This window comes from Natator depressus, chromosome 6 (genome assembly GCF_965152275.1).
Source record: "Natator depressus isolate rNatDep1 chromosome 6, rNatDep2.hap1, whole genome shotgun sequence".
NCBI lineage: Eukaryota > Metazoa > Chordata > Testudines > Cheloniidae > Natator > Natator depressus.
The window spans coordinates 41,278,011-41,293,169 of record NC_134239.1 but is presented as its reverse complement, the minus strand read 5'-3'; the positions used below and the strand labels follow the sequence as shown (position 1 = coordinate 41,293,169).

The following is a 15,159-nucleotide window of genomic DNA, read 5'->3' as shown; positions in this document are numbered from 1 at the left end:
CTTCTCTTGCCTTGATTTGTCTTCTCTCATTATTTCTTGACATGCCGCTCTCCACCCACATCCACATTAGCAACCCTCACATAAAGCATGTTGAGATATTAACCAGGTTATAGGTTCAGTGGAAAATTACATTAAGATTATGCTGTGTGGAGGTATAAAGGGCTGGTATTAGCTTTCCAAAAGAACTTTGCTTTTGTTACAAACACAGCTGCTTTTAAAAAACATCCTAAATGGAACATATATTTCATAAACATACATATATTTATGAAAGAGGAAAATGTTTTCCAATCCCCATTGAAAATTCTGCTATATTGTTGAGTTCATTTAGCGCTTAATTATAAATCTCTATGGAAATTGGAAAACGTTTTCCTCTTCCATAAATACAGTTATGTAAGCAGACCGTTGTATAGATTGCTGACTTTAGATGAATTTATAATCTTTTCAACCCAAATTACAGCATGCTTGAGTCATAACATCTATAAAGTTATTTCTTTGAGGACCTCAAATACTGATAATTGAAAATAAATTCAGACTAACACTTAGTCAATATATAATGTTAACCTAATAGGGTAACAAAATTTGCAACACCACACTATAAGGTTAAAAAGAAAATAGTATAATAAAGGAAATACAAAGGCTTTGGCATGGTTTTTACAATCAACAATGGTTAATTTTGATATGTAGTTGTGAACAACTTCAAAACACTTAAGTTTAAAACTCTTGCAAGCACTTTTAATTGATTAGGAATGAATTCTAGATGCACAAAAATGATTGGACTGTGAACAATAGTACAACTATATCTAAGAACAATTAACTTTTGCCGACCAAAAAAGAAATGTATGATGCATGAAAATGTGTATAAAACATCTATAGAATATTCTTGTCAAATATAAATGAAATTAACTTTATTATAGAAATCATTCTGGGAGATTTCTAGGGAAGACAAATACTTACATTTTGACATAAAACAAATTGGATTATATCGAAGACACAATCTACCTTTTATCTATCAAACTCTTTTCTTCATTGAAGTTCTCTCTTACCCCTTGTTTGCACATAAGCTTCATCTGTTAACAACCTTTGGAAATACCAACAGATATTTTTCTTACATAAATCTAGTGCGTATTGTTCCAGGTTTAATTATATGCAATGGAATGATACGAACTTGGAACATCAGTCCATAATCTATAAACAGATTGGTAGAAGTATTCGATATATCTTGATAAAACTCTTAAATTCGTGGCAAAGCTTGTTGATCATGGCTTCCTCTTTTTTTTTTTTTAAACAACTTCATGACCAACACAGATCAAACATCCATCCAGTCTACATTGTTCTTTTTTTTTCATTATAACATACAAATGCCCATTTACAAATAATACACCAAAATGAATAAAAGTTTGGATACCAAAATGAAGATTTGTTCCAACTGATATAATGCCTTCCGTGTACAAAGGTCCATGTTAAAGTCTTTTCCATGTGTTACAGAATAGGGCACAGTTGCAGTACAGGAGCCATTCTTCCTTTATAAAATACTGCTGAACATCCAACTGTTGTCCATATAGTCATTTACGGAATTAACACATGTTTTACTGTAATCTTGGCCAGTATTGAGACATATCAGGTTCACTGCCAGGAACTTGAACTGGAACTGACACGCCAGGTGAAATAAGACCTGAAAAATGAGTGGGAAATATGTGTTTTAGCTTTTCTACATACAACACATTTTTCCTACTTTACAGTTTTAAAGAGTTGTTCTTGTATTCTGGAAAGTATTAAATCAACCTACCAACTTACAGAATCTTAGGATTTGTTTGTATGTTTTAAAAGTCCTCTGAACACAGAATTGAATTAAGTATCAGAGGGGTAGCCGTGTTAGTATGTATCCACAAAAACAATGAAGAGTCCGGGTTTTTTACCCATGAAAGCTTATGCTCAAATAAATCTGTTAGTCTTTAAGGTGCCACCAGACTCCTCATTGTTTTTATAGCATTGAATTGTTATTACCAATAAATTTTCATTTCATACGCTAAAAAAAAGCCAAATTCTCAGCTTATTTACACCAGCTGAGAATCTGGCCCAAAACATATAAAAAAGTTTTCACCATCGATCCTTTTGATTCTCAGAAATGTGTCTAATTTGCTCCTGTTTACAACAGTTTATTCATTTGTTTCAATTAGTTTCCCTTATTATAAATACACTGAAGCCTCCACAAGAGATCAGCCCAATAGACAACCTCATGTCTTAAAACTCTGCCCCACAGTATCTGCAAATGTAGACCCCAATTCTACAAACGCTTACATAGATGATTAACTTTACTACGATGAGTAGCAATCCCATTACAGTCAACGGGACTACACATAGTAATAAAGTTAATCACATGCCTACATGTTTGGCAAGATCAGGGCCATCCTGAGAAAAATTCTCTCGCACCTTCATTAGAAGGACACTTCCTTTAAGCAACCAGTTTTTGTCTCTCCTCTCAGTTGCAACTTAAAATAAGATTTCAATGGACACCCCAAAAGCCAAGGAAGGTTTTACATTTTGGCCTTTGGTCAAATTCTGCCGCTATTTAAGCCACTGGTAACAGGTTTGGGCCCTTTGGCAGCCAGATGGTTAGCACCAAATGAATATTAGTCTAAAAGAAAGACAGTGTAGAATAGTGGTGAAACCAAACTGTGGGAAATTTATCTTCGTAGAAGAAATTAATGGACACCTACCTGTTGAAGTGGTTCCAGAAGTGCCCATTGGCTGGCTGTTCATGTGTGTCTGCATGTGAGGAGGTGTGTACGTATCATAGCTCCGCCCATTCACTGACGGACTAGTGGGCAGCATGCAAGAGTAGGAGGAGGTCTGGCTGGGAACTGGGGGCTGTGGGGAGGAAAGGACAAAATAATGTTACAAATCTATTAATTTAAAATGATTTGAAGCCTCCATTTCATCTATTGGTATCTACCAGCACACAGAAGTTTCATTGGACCGTCCTAGCCTCTTTTGCATAAGCACAAACAAGCCAAATTTAGTCTTCTAAATCCATATTACGGACCTTAAACGAGTGGTTTCTTTTCAGAGATGTTGGCCAGTTACCACTCTTAATAAAAAGTCAATAGAAGCTGAGGGTGCTCAGGGTATCTGAAAATAAGGCTATTTTATCTAAGTGCCTAGATATGGATTTAGATACCTAACTTTCGGCACCCAAGCTTGAAATGCTGGCCTTGTTGCTTATGCAGAGGAGAATAGGCCTCACGATATTTGCATATACAGATAGATTGAGTGTGGGCCCAATTCTGCGCTCACGTACATTGGTGTAAATCAGAAGTAACTTCACTGGAGTATACCAGTATATGTCTGTCTGTCTGTCTCTCTCTCTCTCTCTCTCTCTCTCTCTCTCTCACACACACACACACACAAAGATATTTTTTCCAGTGTGTTTCTTGGTGGTATCCATGTCAGTGGATTACTCATAACTAGGACTTTGCCAAATTCACGGCCATGAAAAATGTGTCATGGACTGCGAAATCTAGTCTCCTCCCATGAAATCCGGTCTTTTGTGTGCTTTACCCTATACTCTACAGATTTCACGGGGGAGACCAGCATTTCTCAAATCAGAAAGTCCTGACCCAAAAGGGAGTTGCTGGGGGGGGGGTGTCAAGAGGTTATTTTAGTGGAGGTTGTGGTATTGCCACTCTTACATCTGTGCTGCCTTTAGAGCTGGGCGGCCAGAGACAGTGGCTGCTGGCCAAGCACCCAGCTCTGAAGGCAGCCCCCTGCCAGCAGCAGTGCAGAAGTAAGGGTGGCAATACCACACCATGACACCCGTACTTCTGTGCTGCTGCTAGTGGCTGCTCTGCTTTCAGAGCTGGACTCCTGGCCAGCAGCTGCCGCTCTCCAGCTGCCCAGCTCTGAAGGCAGCGTTATCCCTACAATAACCTTGCGACCCCCCCACATCTCCTTTTTTGGGTCAGAACCCTACAATTACAACACCATGAAATTTCAGATTTAAATAGCTGAAATCATGAAATTTACTATTTTAAAAATCCTATGACCGTGAAATTGACCAAAATGGACCATGAATTTGGTAGGGCCCTACTCAAAACAACTGCAGTTGGCCCCAAACTCATGACAACAAAACCTTGTACCACACAAGCAAATATACCTTACATGCATACACACTATCTACACACTACCTGCAAAGAATATGGTGTAAATAAAATATGCCATGGTAGAACGTAAATAGTCATTGATTAAGGCTGATGATGCACAATCCGCTTACAAATTCATTTCAGTCACCACCTTTATGAATTATACAGTTATCCCTCAGCAATGAATATTTAGGCTGGGGTTTTCAAAAGGAGTTAGGCACCTAACTAGGTGCCTAACATTATTTTGCCTCTGTAATAAGTGGCAAGCCCAAGGAGGAATGAAGTTTAAGAGGGTCTCCTGCACTCCCAAAATGTATCTCTGGCATACATTTTGCCACCCACTCTCTGACTGACATGAATTGCACCAAAGGCCTTGAATATCAATAAATAAGAGTTTAACTGTTTCATTGTTCTGTAAGATTGAGGGATTCTGCCTGCAGCACCAAACTTTATTTGGTTGATTCTGAGCAATTAGTAACATAGTAATTAGTATACTGGAATAGATCTATAGCCCATCTAATCTAGTATCCTGTCTGCCACACTGATCAATGCTATATGCTTCAGACAAAGCTGTAAAACCCTCACAACTGGCCAATACAATTACAATGCCCAGCCCCTGCCCCCACCATTTAAAAAATTGTATTTTGCATCTGAAAGGACTATAGGGGAGTCCCCAGAGGAGTAGATTCCTTCCTAACCCTTCTGGTGATCACTTTATGCTTTCAAGCATGAGGATCAACAGTTCTTGGAATCTTAACTTAGCTAGCATAATTGCAGGTGCCAATCACATCTTTCTCTCTCATGTGTTTCTAATGTGCCCAAAGCCATAGCACCTGAGCAGTAAATATCTAATCCTTTTAGCAATTTACTAAGTCGTTTGTCTCAATAATACTGCAGCAAGGAGTCCCACAAGTTAATTCTCTTTTTCTTAACAAGGTATTTTCATTTTCTTCATGTTAAATTTGTTGCTTTTCAATTTTGAGTGCAATTGGCCTTCTCCACGCAAATACCATTCATTATTTTATATAATTTAACCATGTCCCTCCCCACTCCTCTCCTTTCCAAACTATATAATTGTAGTCTTTTAAATTTCTCTTCACTCCACTGATCATTATTGCTGCTCTTTCCTTTTTGTTTCTGCTAGGACTGTAATGGAAATATTTTCAAAGACAGACAGGTGTGTTATACACTCAGCTTCTATTCACTTGCACTGGGAGTTGGGACCCCCTAACTGCCTTTGTGCCTTTCAAAATCCCTTCCTTAATTTGTACCGAGGGCCTGTCTCTGTATTCCTGGCACACTCCAAGCTCCGCTGACTTCTGATGGACCTTTTGGCACTCAAAGTTGAGGATCTGGCCATTCATCACTTAGTATATTACTTACTTGCATAGGCAGGTTGTTAGCCATTGTGAAGCTAGGCATGGGTGGCAGAGCACTGTATGTGTTTGTTAGCGCAGTGTCTGTTCTGCCCAACATTGAACCTGATGTGAAAGAGGAAACTATAATAAAATAGACAAATAGGAGATGAACACATTAGTTTAAGCTTCGATAACATTTGTTATATATATATTCAGAGGATTATGTTTTAGTTCCCTGAAAGGATGAATTAATCTGAATATATGTCTTAGATTACCAGGTGTGGTAGGTTGCGGGATTGGTTGGTAGACACTTGTGCTGAAACTACTGCTGATGGGAATATGGCTGGGTGTGTTGCTGGCTTGTCTTCTCTGATTCCTCAGTTTCTCTTCCCTTCTCCATTTTGCCCTCCTGTTGGAAAACCACACCTGAAAATAAAGGGTTTTTTTTAATTATTACATAGGCAAGATTATACCTAATCATTCATTACATGTAGTGGCACAATGCTAACATACAACCTACTTGGAGCAGAACAATCCATTCAGTATAAGTCAACCCTATGTCTGTTGTTTATGCTCACAAAGCTGGAGATGGACAAACGTTTGATCAAGATCAATGGCTTCCTTGTACCTTAAAAAGTCAGTCATAAAAAAAATGTAAGGGCACAAGAAGTTGAGTACCTGTATTCTTGCTTCAGGTAGGTCTATTTTGGCAGCTAGTCTCTCCCTGGCAAACACATCAGGATAATGAGTTCTCTCAAATTCTGAAAAAAAAACAAAAAAACAATGTCGCATTAGATCTAAAGACTTTTTTTTTTTAATGACTTAACATAGCTAGATTTGAAATGTCAGGTCATTTCTTAGCATTTCCCATGCTCTATATATTCTACAGGACAGTCACTTAAAAGTGAAGTTGAAATTTGTGTGGGCTAGTAATGGCGCAATATTTGTGCCATACTCACATAGGTGTCCCCACTGAGATCACATAGGTAAGGATTTGTGGGACTGGGTCCAATGCAAATATTTCTCAGGGAGTGTTAGGGTTCCAGGACTCTGCTCAGAGAGGACTCAAAGCAGCTGAGAGTCAATCACCAGCAAGTGACTTGGCACACAGCTGTCTGCTGCCAGTGAAGGATCTTTGTGCTCATGAGGCCCTAAGCATGTCACAGTGGGACCTGTAGCAAGGATGGGTGAACAGCAGCTGGGAGTTCCATAACTCTCATTCAGCCAGCATGCACAGTGTGCCCTGCAATTTGGGGACGGTTGGTATGTATTTAAAGAAGGGACGGGTAGGAAGCTGTGAATAGAATTGTATTGTGCCTGGGGTAATTTTAATGCTCTCTTAAGTATTTTCCTTTAAAATCAAACTTTTTACAGCTGTTCAGATACTACAGTGATGAATGCCATAAAAATGCCTATAAATAAACCTCTGAAGCATGCTGGAGGAAAATACAGAAGGGTGGGAAGCATGGATTTTATGTACCTTTCTATCTATGTATATAACGTCTGCGAATGCCCCACTTCCATTTAGCTCTGAACATAACCAGGATGCATTTTGCTTTCTCTTCTATTTTAGTAGTTGGAAAATGTCACTCACCTTTCTCAAGGGCTTCAATTTGCTCTTGGGTAAAGGATGTCCTATTTCTCTGCAGCTTTCTTTTCAGCTGAAGTCTCATCTGTGCCTCATCTGAATCTTCTCCATTAGAGCTGATGGAGTTTGTGTTTTCACCTCCTCCTTCCTGTTGTGGACAGCCATCTGCAACAACCACAACAGGACATTAAAACACATTCAGCCCAACTATCAGCTTCCTATAGTTGCAATACTCAATCATAAACCAGGTCAGCCATGTTTGCTGACAACTTTTCTTAAACACACTTAAAGTGTCAAAGTAATAGCTCAGTGATGACATAAGTTATATAATAGCATTTTATTTTCCAATCTTGGCATAAATATTAAATATTAAAACTCACTGTACTATAATTATATTTTCCTTTTTTTACTCTGGAATAAAAGAGGCATAAAAATCATTTCCAGTGAAAATCATTCTTCATATTGAATCCTTACTAAAAAGCCATGCCATGCCAGTCTCCTTTCTCTGCAGAATTTATTTACCTATTGCTATATTTAAAACGGTGATGTTCAGTATTTCAGATTATCTATAATCAGTAATTCCTATCTAATCAATTAGATGTTGATAGGTTTGTAGAAAATGCTATTAAGAAACCAAACCAAGCTTGTAATCTTTTTTAAAAAATATTTATCCAGTTTTTATTTGAATTCTGCACAGTCAATTTCATTTTAAAGGTTGTGAATTTAGAAGTGCCTGCATTGTTCTGCAGTTTTATTCAACTATTGTATGAGTGTGCATTGCCTTGACACCTATTACTGAGCACAGCTGTAATTATATCATCACCAAGAACAGGCTATAATTGCTGAAAATGGAATTTTATATTTAGATAAAAGGACTGTCCATTCTTTGTAATGTGTTGCACCAGAGAAAAGTAAGATTTCTTTTAAAAATTTAACATGTAATTTTAAAAGAAATAGTAGCGAGTTCACTAACTAGCTAAATATGCTATTCTGCAGCTGAACGTTTGGCATATCATTTAAGTGGTACATTTTTAATTAGGGCATTTCCACCACTTTTAATGTAATTTCTATCATTAAACAAGGGGAAATTTTATTGTTTTCACATTTCTGTAGGACGGAAAGATGTGCACTTGGTCTAGCTGTCTTTCAAAGTGTCTGCAGACACTCAGGAAGGTTTGCAAAAGGAATGGACATTTCTGTTAAGGCAGAGAAGTTGTCACTAAATTAACTCTCCCTCTCTTTTCAGAGCATATTTTTCAAGACATTTTGATGTTGCTAAATGAAAGCTGGACTAAGGGAGGCAGGGGCTACTTATGCTAATTTGCTTGAAAAGTTATGCTACAAAATAAATGGCAACACTCCTGTTACATCCTTTAAATATTGTGGGAAATCAACTTTAAAGTAATATCATTTATAATCAGCTAACAATAGGCACAGCCTTCAAAGCGTTAAGCGAATTGTGACAGAATCTGGTAAGATCTTTTCAAACACTTTGAAATGTTTTAAAACCCAAACTTTCTCCCCCATTTAAACAGTTGGATTCATCTACAGTGGTCACCATATGGGCGTTTGTAGATCTATTGAGATGACCACCAACACTTGAATAGAAAAGGGCTGCTTTTCACCAGTACACAATGCCAGCAGAGTAAGGGAAACTATTAAACTCTTGGGGCAGGAGGGTTGGCAAACTTTCGTGGGCAGAATTTTGAGGACACAATCAGGGCGGACAACAAAAAGATTCTCTTGAGGCGTGCAGTGGTCCACATTGTATCACAAGGATCCCAGTCAACAGACTTTTCAGTGAAGTATGTTAACCTTTATGCACTACTATCATTAATCACTGTCCCCTGGGCTGGGCTACTCAATGCTAGTTAGGATTTTTACTTTCTATAGGAGAAGAGAAAGAAAGAACACCCCTAAACTTGTGAATAGGACATCTCTATACACTGAGCCTGTTTACTCAACACCAGAAAGAGAGAAAACTACTTAGCTAAGATTAGATAAGCTTCAACTAACATATTAGAGCACAAGGGTCTGTTTTTATTTACTAGTGGAAGTTGCTGGGTGACTTTTGAAGTGTTTCCCAAGCAAGGACTTGTGTGTTCATACCCTAGGTTTTATTTGGGGAGGGGGGTGCCTTTAGAAAGGCTTCCCGTCCGCTCTGCTAGTTCCCCCAGCTTCTTAAGCAGCATTTTCCTAGCCAAACTTTTAAACCGACCCTTGTTTATCGAAGAGGAAGCCAAACTTGCAACCCTCACAGCTAGAAGGGAGAGTCTTAAATTCATGGACGCTGGACTGCGCTAGGGAAGGCGTCCTTGTAAAGGGCATTTTCACTGCGCACCCGGCTCTGTTTCTTTGACAAGGCTCCAGTGATGTCTTCAAAGAATATTTTTTTGTTAATCAATCCCTTTCTTTCTGGTTTATTTCTCGCCACCTGAGGTTACGGAGTGGTAGACCCGATCCAAGCCCTGGCGGCAGTGGCTTCTTTTAAAAGGCTATATCGCACCTTAGTTTTTCATTTAAGTTGGTTAGTGATCAAAACCCAGTGCCCGCGTAATTTGTCAGCAGTTATTAATGCACAGCATCCTTCATGTGCAAGCCTTGTTGTACAAAAAGAGAGGTTACAGCCAGCTCACTGAATATACTCCTGGATCTTGCAACAATAAACTGTAGTTTCTCAATCTTAAACTTAAAAATTGAGTGATTTAAAAAAAAATAAAATTATTTTTCCGGAGCCAACCATCCCTTCTAAAGCTTTAATGAAGGGCTTTTTACGGTCTTAAAACAGCATTTTCTTGCAACGCCTGGGAAGTTTAGCTTTGATTCGCTTCCTTTGCCCAAACTCGTGCTTTTAAAACACTGTTGATCGAACTAACGGTTCGCCATAGAATAACAAATATGATTTTTTAAAGTGTCAGACAATTAAGATGTCTTCTTTTAAAAGGGGGCCTTCTTAGAAACGTTCTCAATAGGCTGTTCCACCTTCTAGACCTAATCCGTAAGAAAGCGAGTGAATGTGGTTCCCATTATCCTATAGCTAGACCATCTGACGCTGGCTGTAGGATTTGTTTCCTGGAAGAAGAAGAAAAAAGACTCTGGGAAATAAAATCATTCCTTAGTTTCTTAGTGTCTTAATCAGTGAGGCGGAAAACAAGCAAAAAAAGATAGCAAACCAATTGCGGCACCTTTCAGCTGTAGAGCTGGGATCAAAACATTGTAGCATCTGTTGAAAGAGAAAGTGTCTAAATCCTATAGAAGGCTTTAGACTTATAAGGGTGGGGGGGGGAGAGATAAGAAACAGTGTCTCCGTGATCCCTAAACCCACTAAATCACTGGAGAATTTCTCCCGGATAGAGATGTCTCTTTTTGTTCTGTCAGCCCTCATGTATCCATTATTTTATTCACTGCTGCATGGCGTTTATCAGATTGAGACCATATTTGTCCCCCTCTGAGACCTAACCTTGCCTTATGCTTTCTGAGTAATGGACTCTTAAAACCCAGGAACATAGCCCTGCAAGGAAAAAACATTAGCGCCAGCATGAATATTCCAGAGGAAATCCATTTTATTCATTTTAATTTTGTGATGCAATTGCTTTGAGTGCCCCCCCCCCCGAGCTTTCCTCTCCCCCGCTCCAGCACCTTCTTTGTAACTCAGGTCCAAGGTTGGTGTGCTCCAAGCTGGATGAGCATGGGAATGTTTTGCTTGATTTTATTTTTTACCCTCTCCCCATTGCTTAGTATCATAGAGCGCAGACTGATGCTAGGGTGTCTCTTTAACCCGGACACATTTTTGATGAGGGGGACGGGGTGGGGGCTATGCGAGAAACAAGCCAAAATCCACCAATAAATGTCACACAATGCCAACAGTCCCATCGCTAATTCTCTAACGCAGGGGGAAAAAAGAGACTAGCAAACACAATGAGACAAAGACATCCCAACTGCCCTACAATACGCATTATATAACCATTGCAACGCTCGTCACCCAGCCGCATCAGCCTCTGGCCAGTTACAAACCCACTCGCTGTGGAAAGCGGCGAGTCTGTTTCCCACCACTCCCACCGGTTTCGGGCTTGGGCAAGGGGGTGTCTGGAAGAAGCTATCAGGGGCTCTCTAGTGCAGGGCTGGGGGAGGCGATCTCAGATTTAGCAACAAACCCAGACTCTCAAGTCTGTCCGGATGCGGGGAGGTTTCAGTTTTAGGAGTGCTGCTCTGCCACATTTCTTTGGAGTGGGTGTAGCTTTGCATCCCGCACTGATCTCTACATTTAACACGTTTTCTAAAACCTAGGGAGGAAAAAAAGTGCCTGAACAATTTTGAATTCTATTGACGAAAATGACACTCATTTTAGTTGCTACAATACGGGGCTCTGAACAGCCTGTAATTTGATTTAACGAGAAAAAAAGGGGGGGGGGAGAAAAAGAGAGAAGGATCCTAAAGACTGAGGTTAAACTCGAAACAGTTCACCTACAGGCACCCAAAGCGAGATCGCTCCCCTGCCCCTTCCGCCTGATTTGGGGAGGGGACCCAGCCTTGGGTGGGGGCTCCACCCTGATCAAATCCAACCTTCACCCAGCTAAATAATTCAAATGAACGATGAAACCAGCAATGGCTAGTCAAAACCACGGAGAATGCCACTCAGTGTGGGAGCCGGCGAGACATCAGTTTAGGGGTCTCCAAACGGCGATAGCGACACAGGGCAGATGACACTTGTATACATACAGGTTACACAGAGACATTTTAGACAGCTGTCGGTGCACAGGGTAGATTCTATACGTATACCATATGGGTTAGCCCTAGCGAGCTAGTTTGGCTGCAGGCATGTAGATGCAGAGTCCTCTATATAACTCTGCCTCTCATCTAGAATCCATATACAAGGTACAGATTAGCCACGGTTGGCTCCATTACCCGCATTCCCCCTCCGCAGAAGCAAAGGGCCAGGCCGTGCAGTAACAAGGCAGGTCCCCTCCAAGGGCTAGGGGAGTGATTAAGGGCACTCGGGCGCTAGTTAGCCTTCCCTTTCCAGGGCAAGCCTCGCTTACTCTCTAAGGCACTTTCTGTCTCCTGCCAAACCGGGACCACGAAAGGCTGTCTGAGAAAGTCTGAGCCCACAGGTAAACGTGCGGGTAGGGCGTTGGGACCCATTACTTCGGCTGAGTTCTCTCTGAGCTAGCCAGACACCGGGCGATCATTAGGACTCTCCCAGTTCCAAAGAAGGAGATGATATTAGACAAAAAAGGCGAGAGCTTTTCTCTTTATCTTTCTAGTGTCCTTCATGGATTGTTTTCTTCTCTTAAAACTGACATGTCTAATTGGCAAGCGGTGCCATATCGTGTCCAGAGGTCTCCTGTGGAACATTTCTACAGCTGTCTCCTTCAACTAGACGCTTATTCATGTCGCCTTAATGAGAAACAAAACGATCTCTAATGAGCAATTACATAGCGACAGAATTGTTCCCATAACAAATTCTTGCGTGTGACAGAAACATCCTTTGTACCAGATATTCCGCATACTGTTACTGGTTTTTTTTTCCTTGCGGGGGGAAAACAAAAAGCAGGTTGTGGATAGACACCTCTTCTAAAGAACTGACCACAGCCAGGGAAAGGTCTGAGCCTGAACAGAGACTGCATTCAAACAGGAGCCATTAACCATCTTAACTATGTAACAGACCATCCCATTATCCTTTATATTATCCCCTTGTCATTCCTACAACAAATACCTATTAATCTTCAGGATAAACAGGTTCCTATATTTACAAAGTTGTTTCAGGTCCACTGAGGAGGGACAATAACCCTACAGAGATAGTTACCTTATAGTGTGACCCATCTCTCCGGGTTTAGAGACACTCACACAAAAAGCCAGCTTGGATGCTGAGCAGAAACTCTAATTAATAGGCTGATGGACAAGGTAAAGAATCAAATCAATCGTTCAGACACCTCCCCGACATACGCCGGGTCCGCGTGGCTATTTCACTGGCACTTTTACACCGAAAAAACGGGATTGTGAATGCAAAATTTCAGAACCAAACTGGAAACCAATCAGCTAATCAGCCCCCACTCTTCCTTAGAGCTGCACTACACACCTGCATTTATTTCCCCATCATCCCATATGGGTCCTGCTCACAGTCACATAATTTGTCAATGACAGTAAAGCGCAATATGATCCAATCATGTTTACCTCGCAGTCTGTCAGCGAGCTAGCTTGTCATACTCCTACAAGAGGGTGGTTCTCGATGCATTTAAATGGGAGATTTAGCTATAACACTAGGTGGGTTTATTGGAAAAGGGTAAAATATTCATTTCAACAGGGACACATTGGAGGGGACATTGCAAAAACCGCTGCCTTTTTAAAAGCCTCAGGGATGTAGCGAACCTCACTTTGACAAATTTTTCTGTGGGGAAATTCACAGCAAAGATAATCAACGTCCATGCTCGCCTGTGCTTTTAATGTGTCGTCGGAGAGCTCGGACGAGGCTGTGTGGAGAGGCGCCCTTTTGTTGACAAGCTTTGCAAAGCCCAGAAGCGCATCTGACTGGGATCTGCCTTACCTTGCGTAGGCTGTCCTGGCACCGACGTCCCGGGGTACCATCCGGGTCGCGTGCCCCACGTCCCTGTCTGCCCATTCAGCATTCTCAGCTTGTCGTACATCCCATCTGCACCCATCTGTTGCTTTTCGCTAGCCAGGTTGCGTAGAACTCTGTTTATTGATGATACCTGAAAGGCAACCAACATTAAACAAAATGGTAGTGCGCAGCACTCCTACAACAAGACTTCAGTTCAGTATCACCACACTCCTCTGCATCAGGGCTCTGGATTGATTTAACCTGGACATAATTAAAGAAATTACGTGATAATAATAATTTGACTGAGTGAAGCAGCTATCATAGACTGATCGCTTTGTATTGCGATTGACCAGATTCCATTAATAAACCCAAAGAGATTTTCCCTGTTTTAGTCTTGCATACATATATATTTATGAATTCCTGATGGACCAGGCGTAAAGGATGACTCGGATTTTTAAGGCATTTATCAAGTTCTTTATGCAAAAATGTGTCTGACCCTGCCACATGCAAATGATGTGAACTACTATCCTCTCATTTGATATCAAAACAAAGGAAGCAGAGGCTCGCTACAGCTACCAGGTACTGAACACAACAGATAGGAAGATTTTTTTCATGAACTTACACTGGGTATATTATCGTTGGTACAGACCCCCTCTGATAGTAATCTGTCTCGAATCTCCCACGCAAAGATGGAGGGGCACTCTCGTTTATACTGCGCTATTTTGCTTACAACTTCTGGAGTCGCTACTCTTGGTTTACTACCTCCGATTGCCCTGGGTCTGATGGAGCCAGTTTCGTAATACCTGCCCAAAATTTTACTCACACATCCATTCGACACCTGCATAGGGAAGCGGACAGAAAATCACATTATTAATAATTTCAAGACAAAAATAAAATTGTTTAAGTATGCATTAAACAATGACAAGCTTACGTTTTGATTGTCCAGCACTTGGACTTTTGCATCTGCATGGGTCTATAACACAAAAATATACCTTAAATGGTATGAGAACTTACTTAGAAAATTGTTTTCTTTCTTTAAAAAAAAAATTACATTTGTGGCCCTACAAACTACAAATGTGATACTTTTAAAACATTTGGAGGAAAAAAAATCTGATAAAAATGTATTTTAGTATTAATGTTCAAATATGCCTTAAATCTGCACAATGATTATGCCAGACTAGTTTTCATTGTATTTAATTTTCTTATACTTAATCCTTTTTTGGGAGGGAGAGAGTGGGGGGGGGGGTTATAAAGCTGAAATGTACAAAATGTGCCAGATCATGTTAGTGTCTACAAATCTACATTTCAGGCTAAAGAGGCGTGGGTTTGGTTTTATTGTTGCTTTTTAAAAAAATAAACAAGAAGCAACGGCAAATGCATTCCGATATCATGAAATCACAATCAACTCTGGGGGAACTGAGATTAGGCTGGGTTGTATCATTCAGAGTATTACAGCAAACTAACTGGAGCGCCAGGGAATGGTAGTATCAGAAGAAAATGAAAGAAAGGTTTTTA

At 40.3% G+C, this 15,159-nt stretch overlaps 1 protein-coding gene across 16 annotated transcripts in view; it reads right to left on the bottom strand.

The window, feature by feature from the left end:
- Positions 1–700: 700 nt before the first annotated feature.
- Positions 701–15,159, bottom strand: part of PAX6 (paired box 6) — a 31,640-nt gene continuing 17,181 nt past the window's right edge. For 5 of the 16 annotated variants that reach the window (XM_074955124.1, XM_074955122.1, XM_074955126.1 and 2 more), the window contains 9 exons: positions 14,576–14,617; positions 14,267–14,482; positions 13,630–13,795; positions 7,092–7,250; positions 6,176–6,258; positions 5,773–5,923; positions 5,523–5,638; positions 2,718–2,868; positions 709–1,672 (listed from right to left, as the gene is read on the bottom strand). In XM_074955124.1, the coding sequence (XP_074811225.1) occupies positions 1,587–1,672; positions 2,718–2,868; positions 5,523–5,638; positions 5,773–5,923; positions 6,176–6,258; positions 7,092–7,250; positions 13,630–13,795; positions 14,267–14,482; positions 14,576–14,617 (1,170 nt within the window). In that variant the 3' untranslated portion in view covers positions 709–1,586. Of the gene's footprint in view, positions 1,673–2,717; positions 2,869–5,522; positions 5,639–5,772; positions 5,924–6,175; positions 6,259–7,091; positions 7,251–13,629; positions 13,796–14,266; positions 14,483–14,575; positions 14,618–15,159 lie in introns of all 16 variants that reach the window. The other 11 variants (XM_074955133.1, XM_074955120.1, XM_074955132.1 and 8 more) reach the window with 11 other exon arrangements.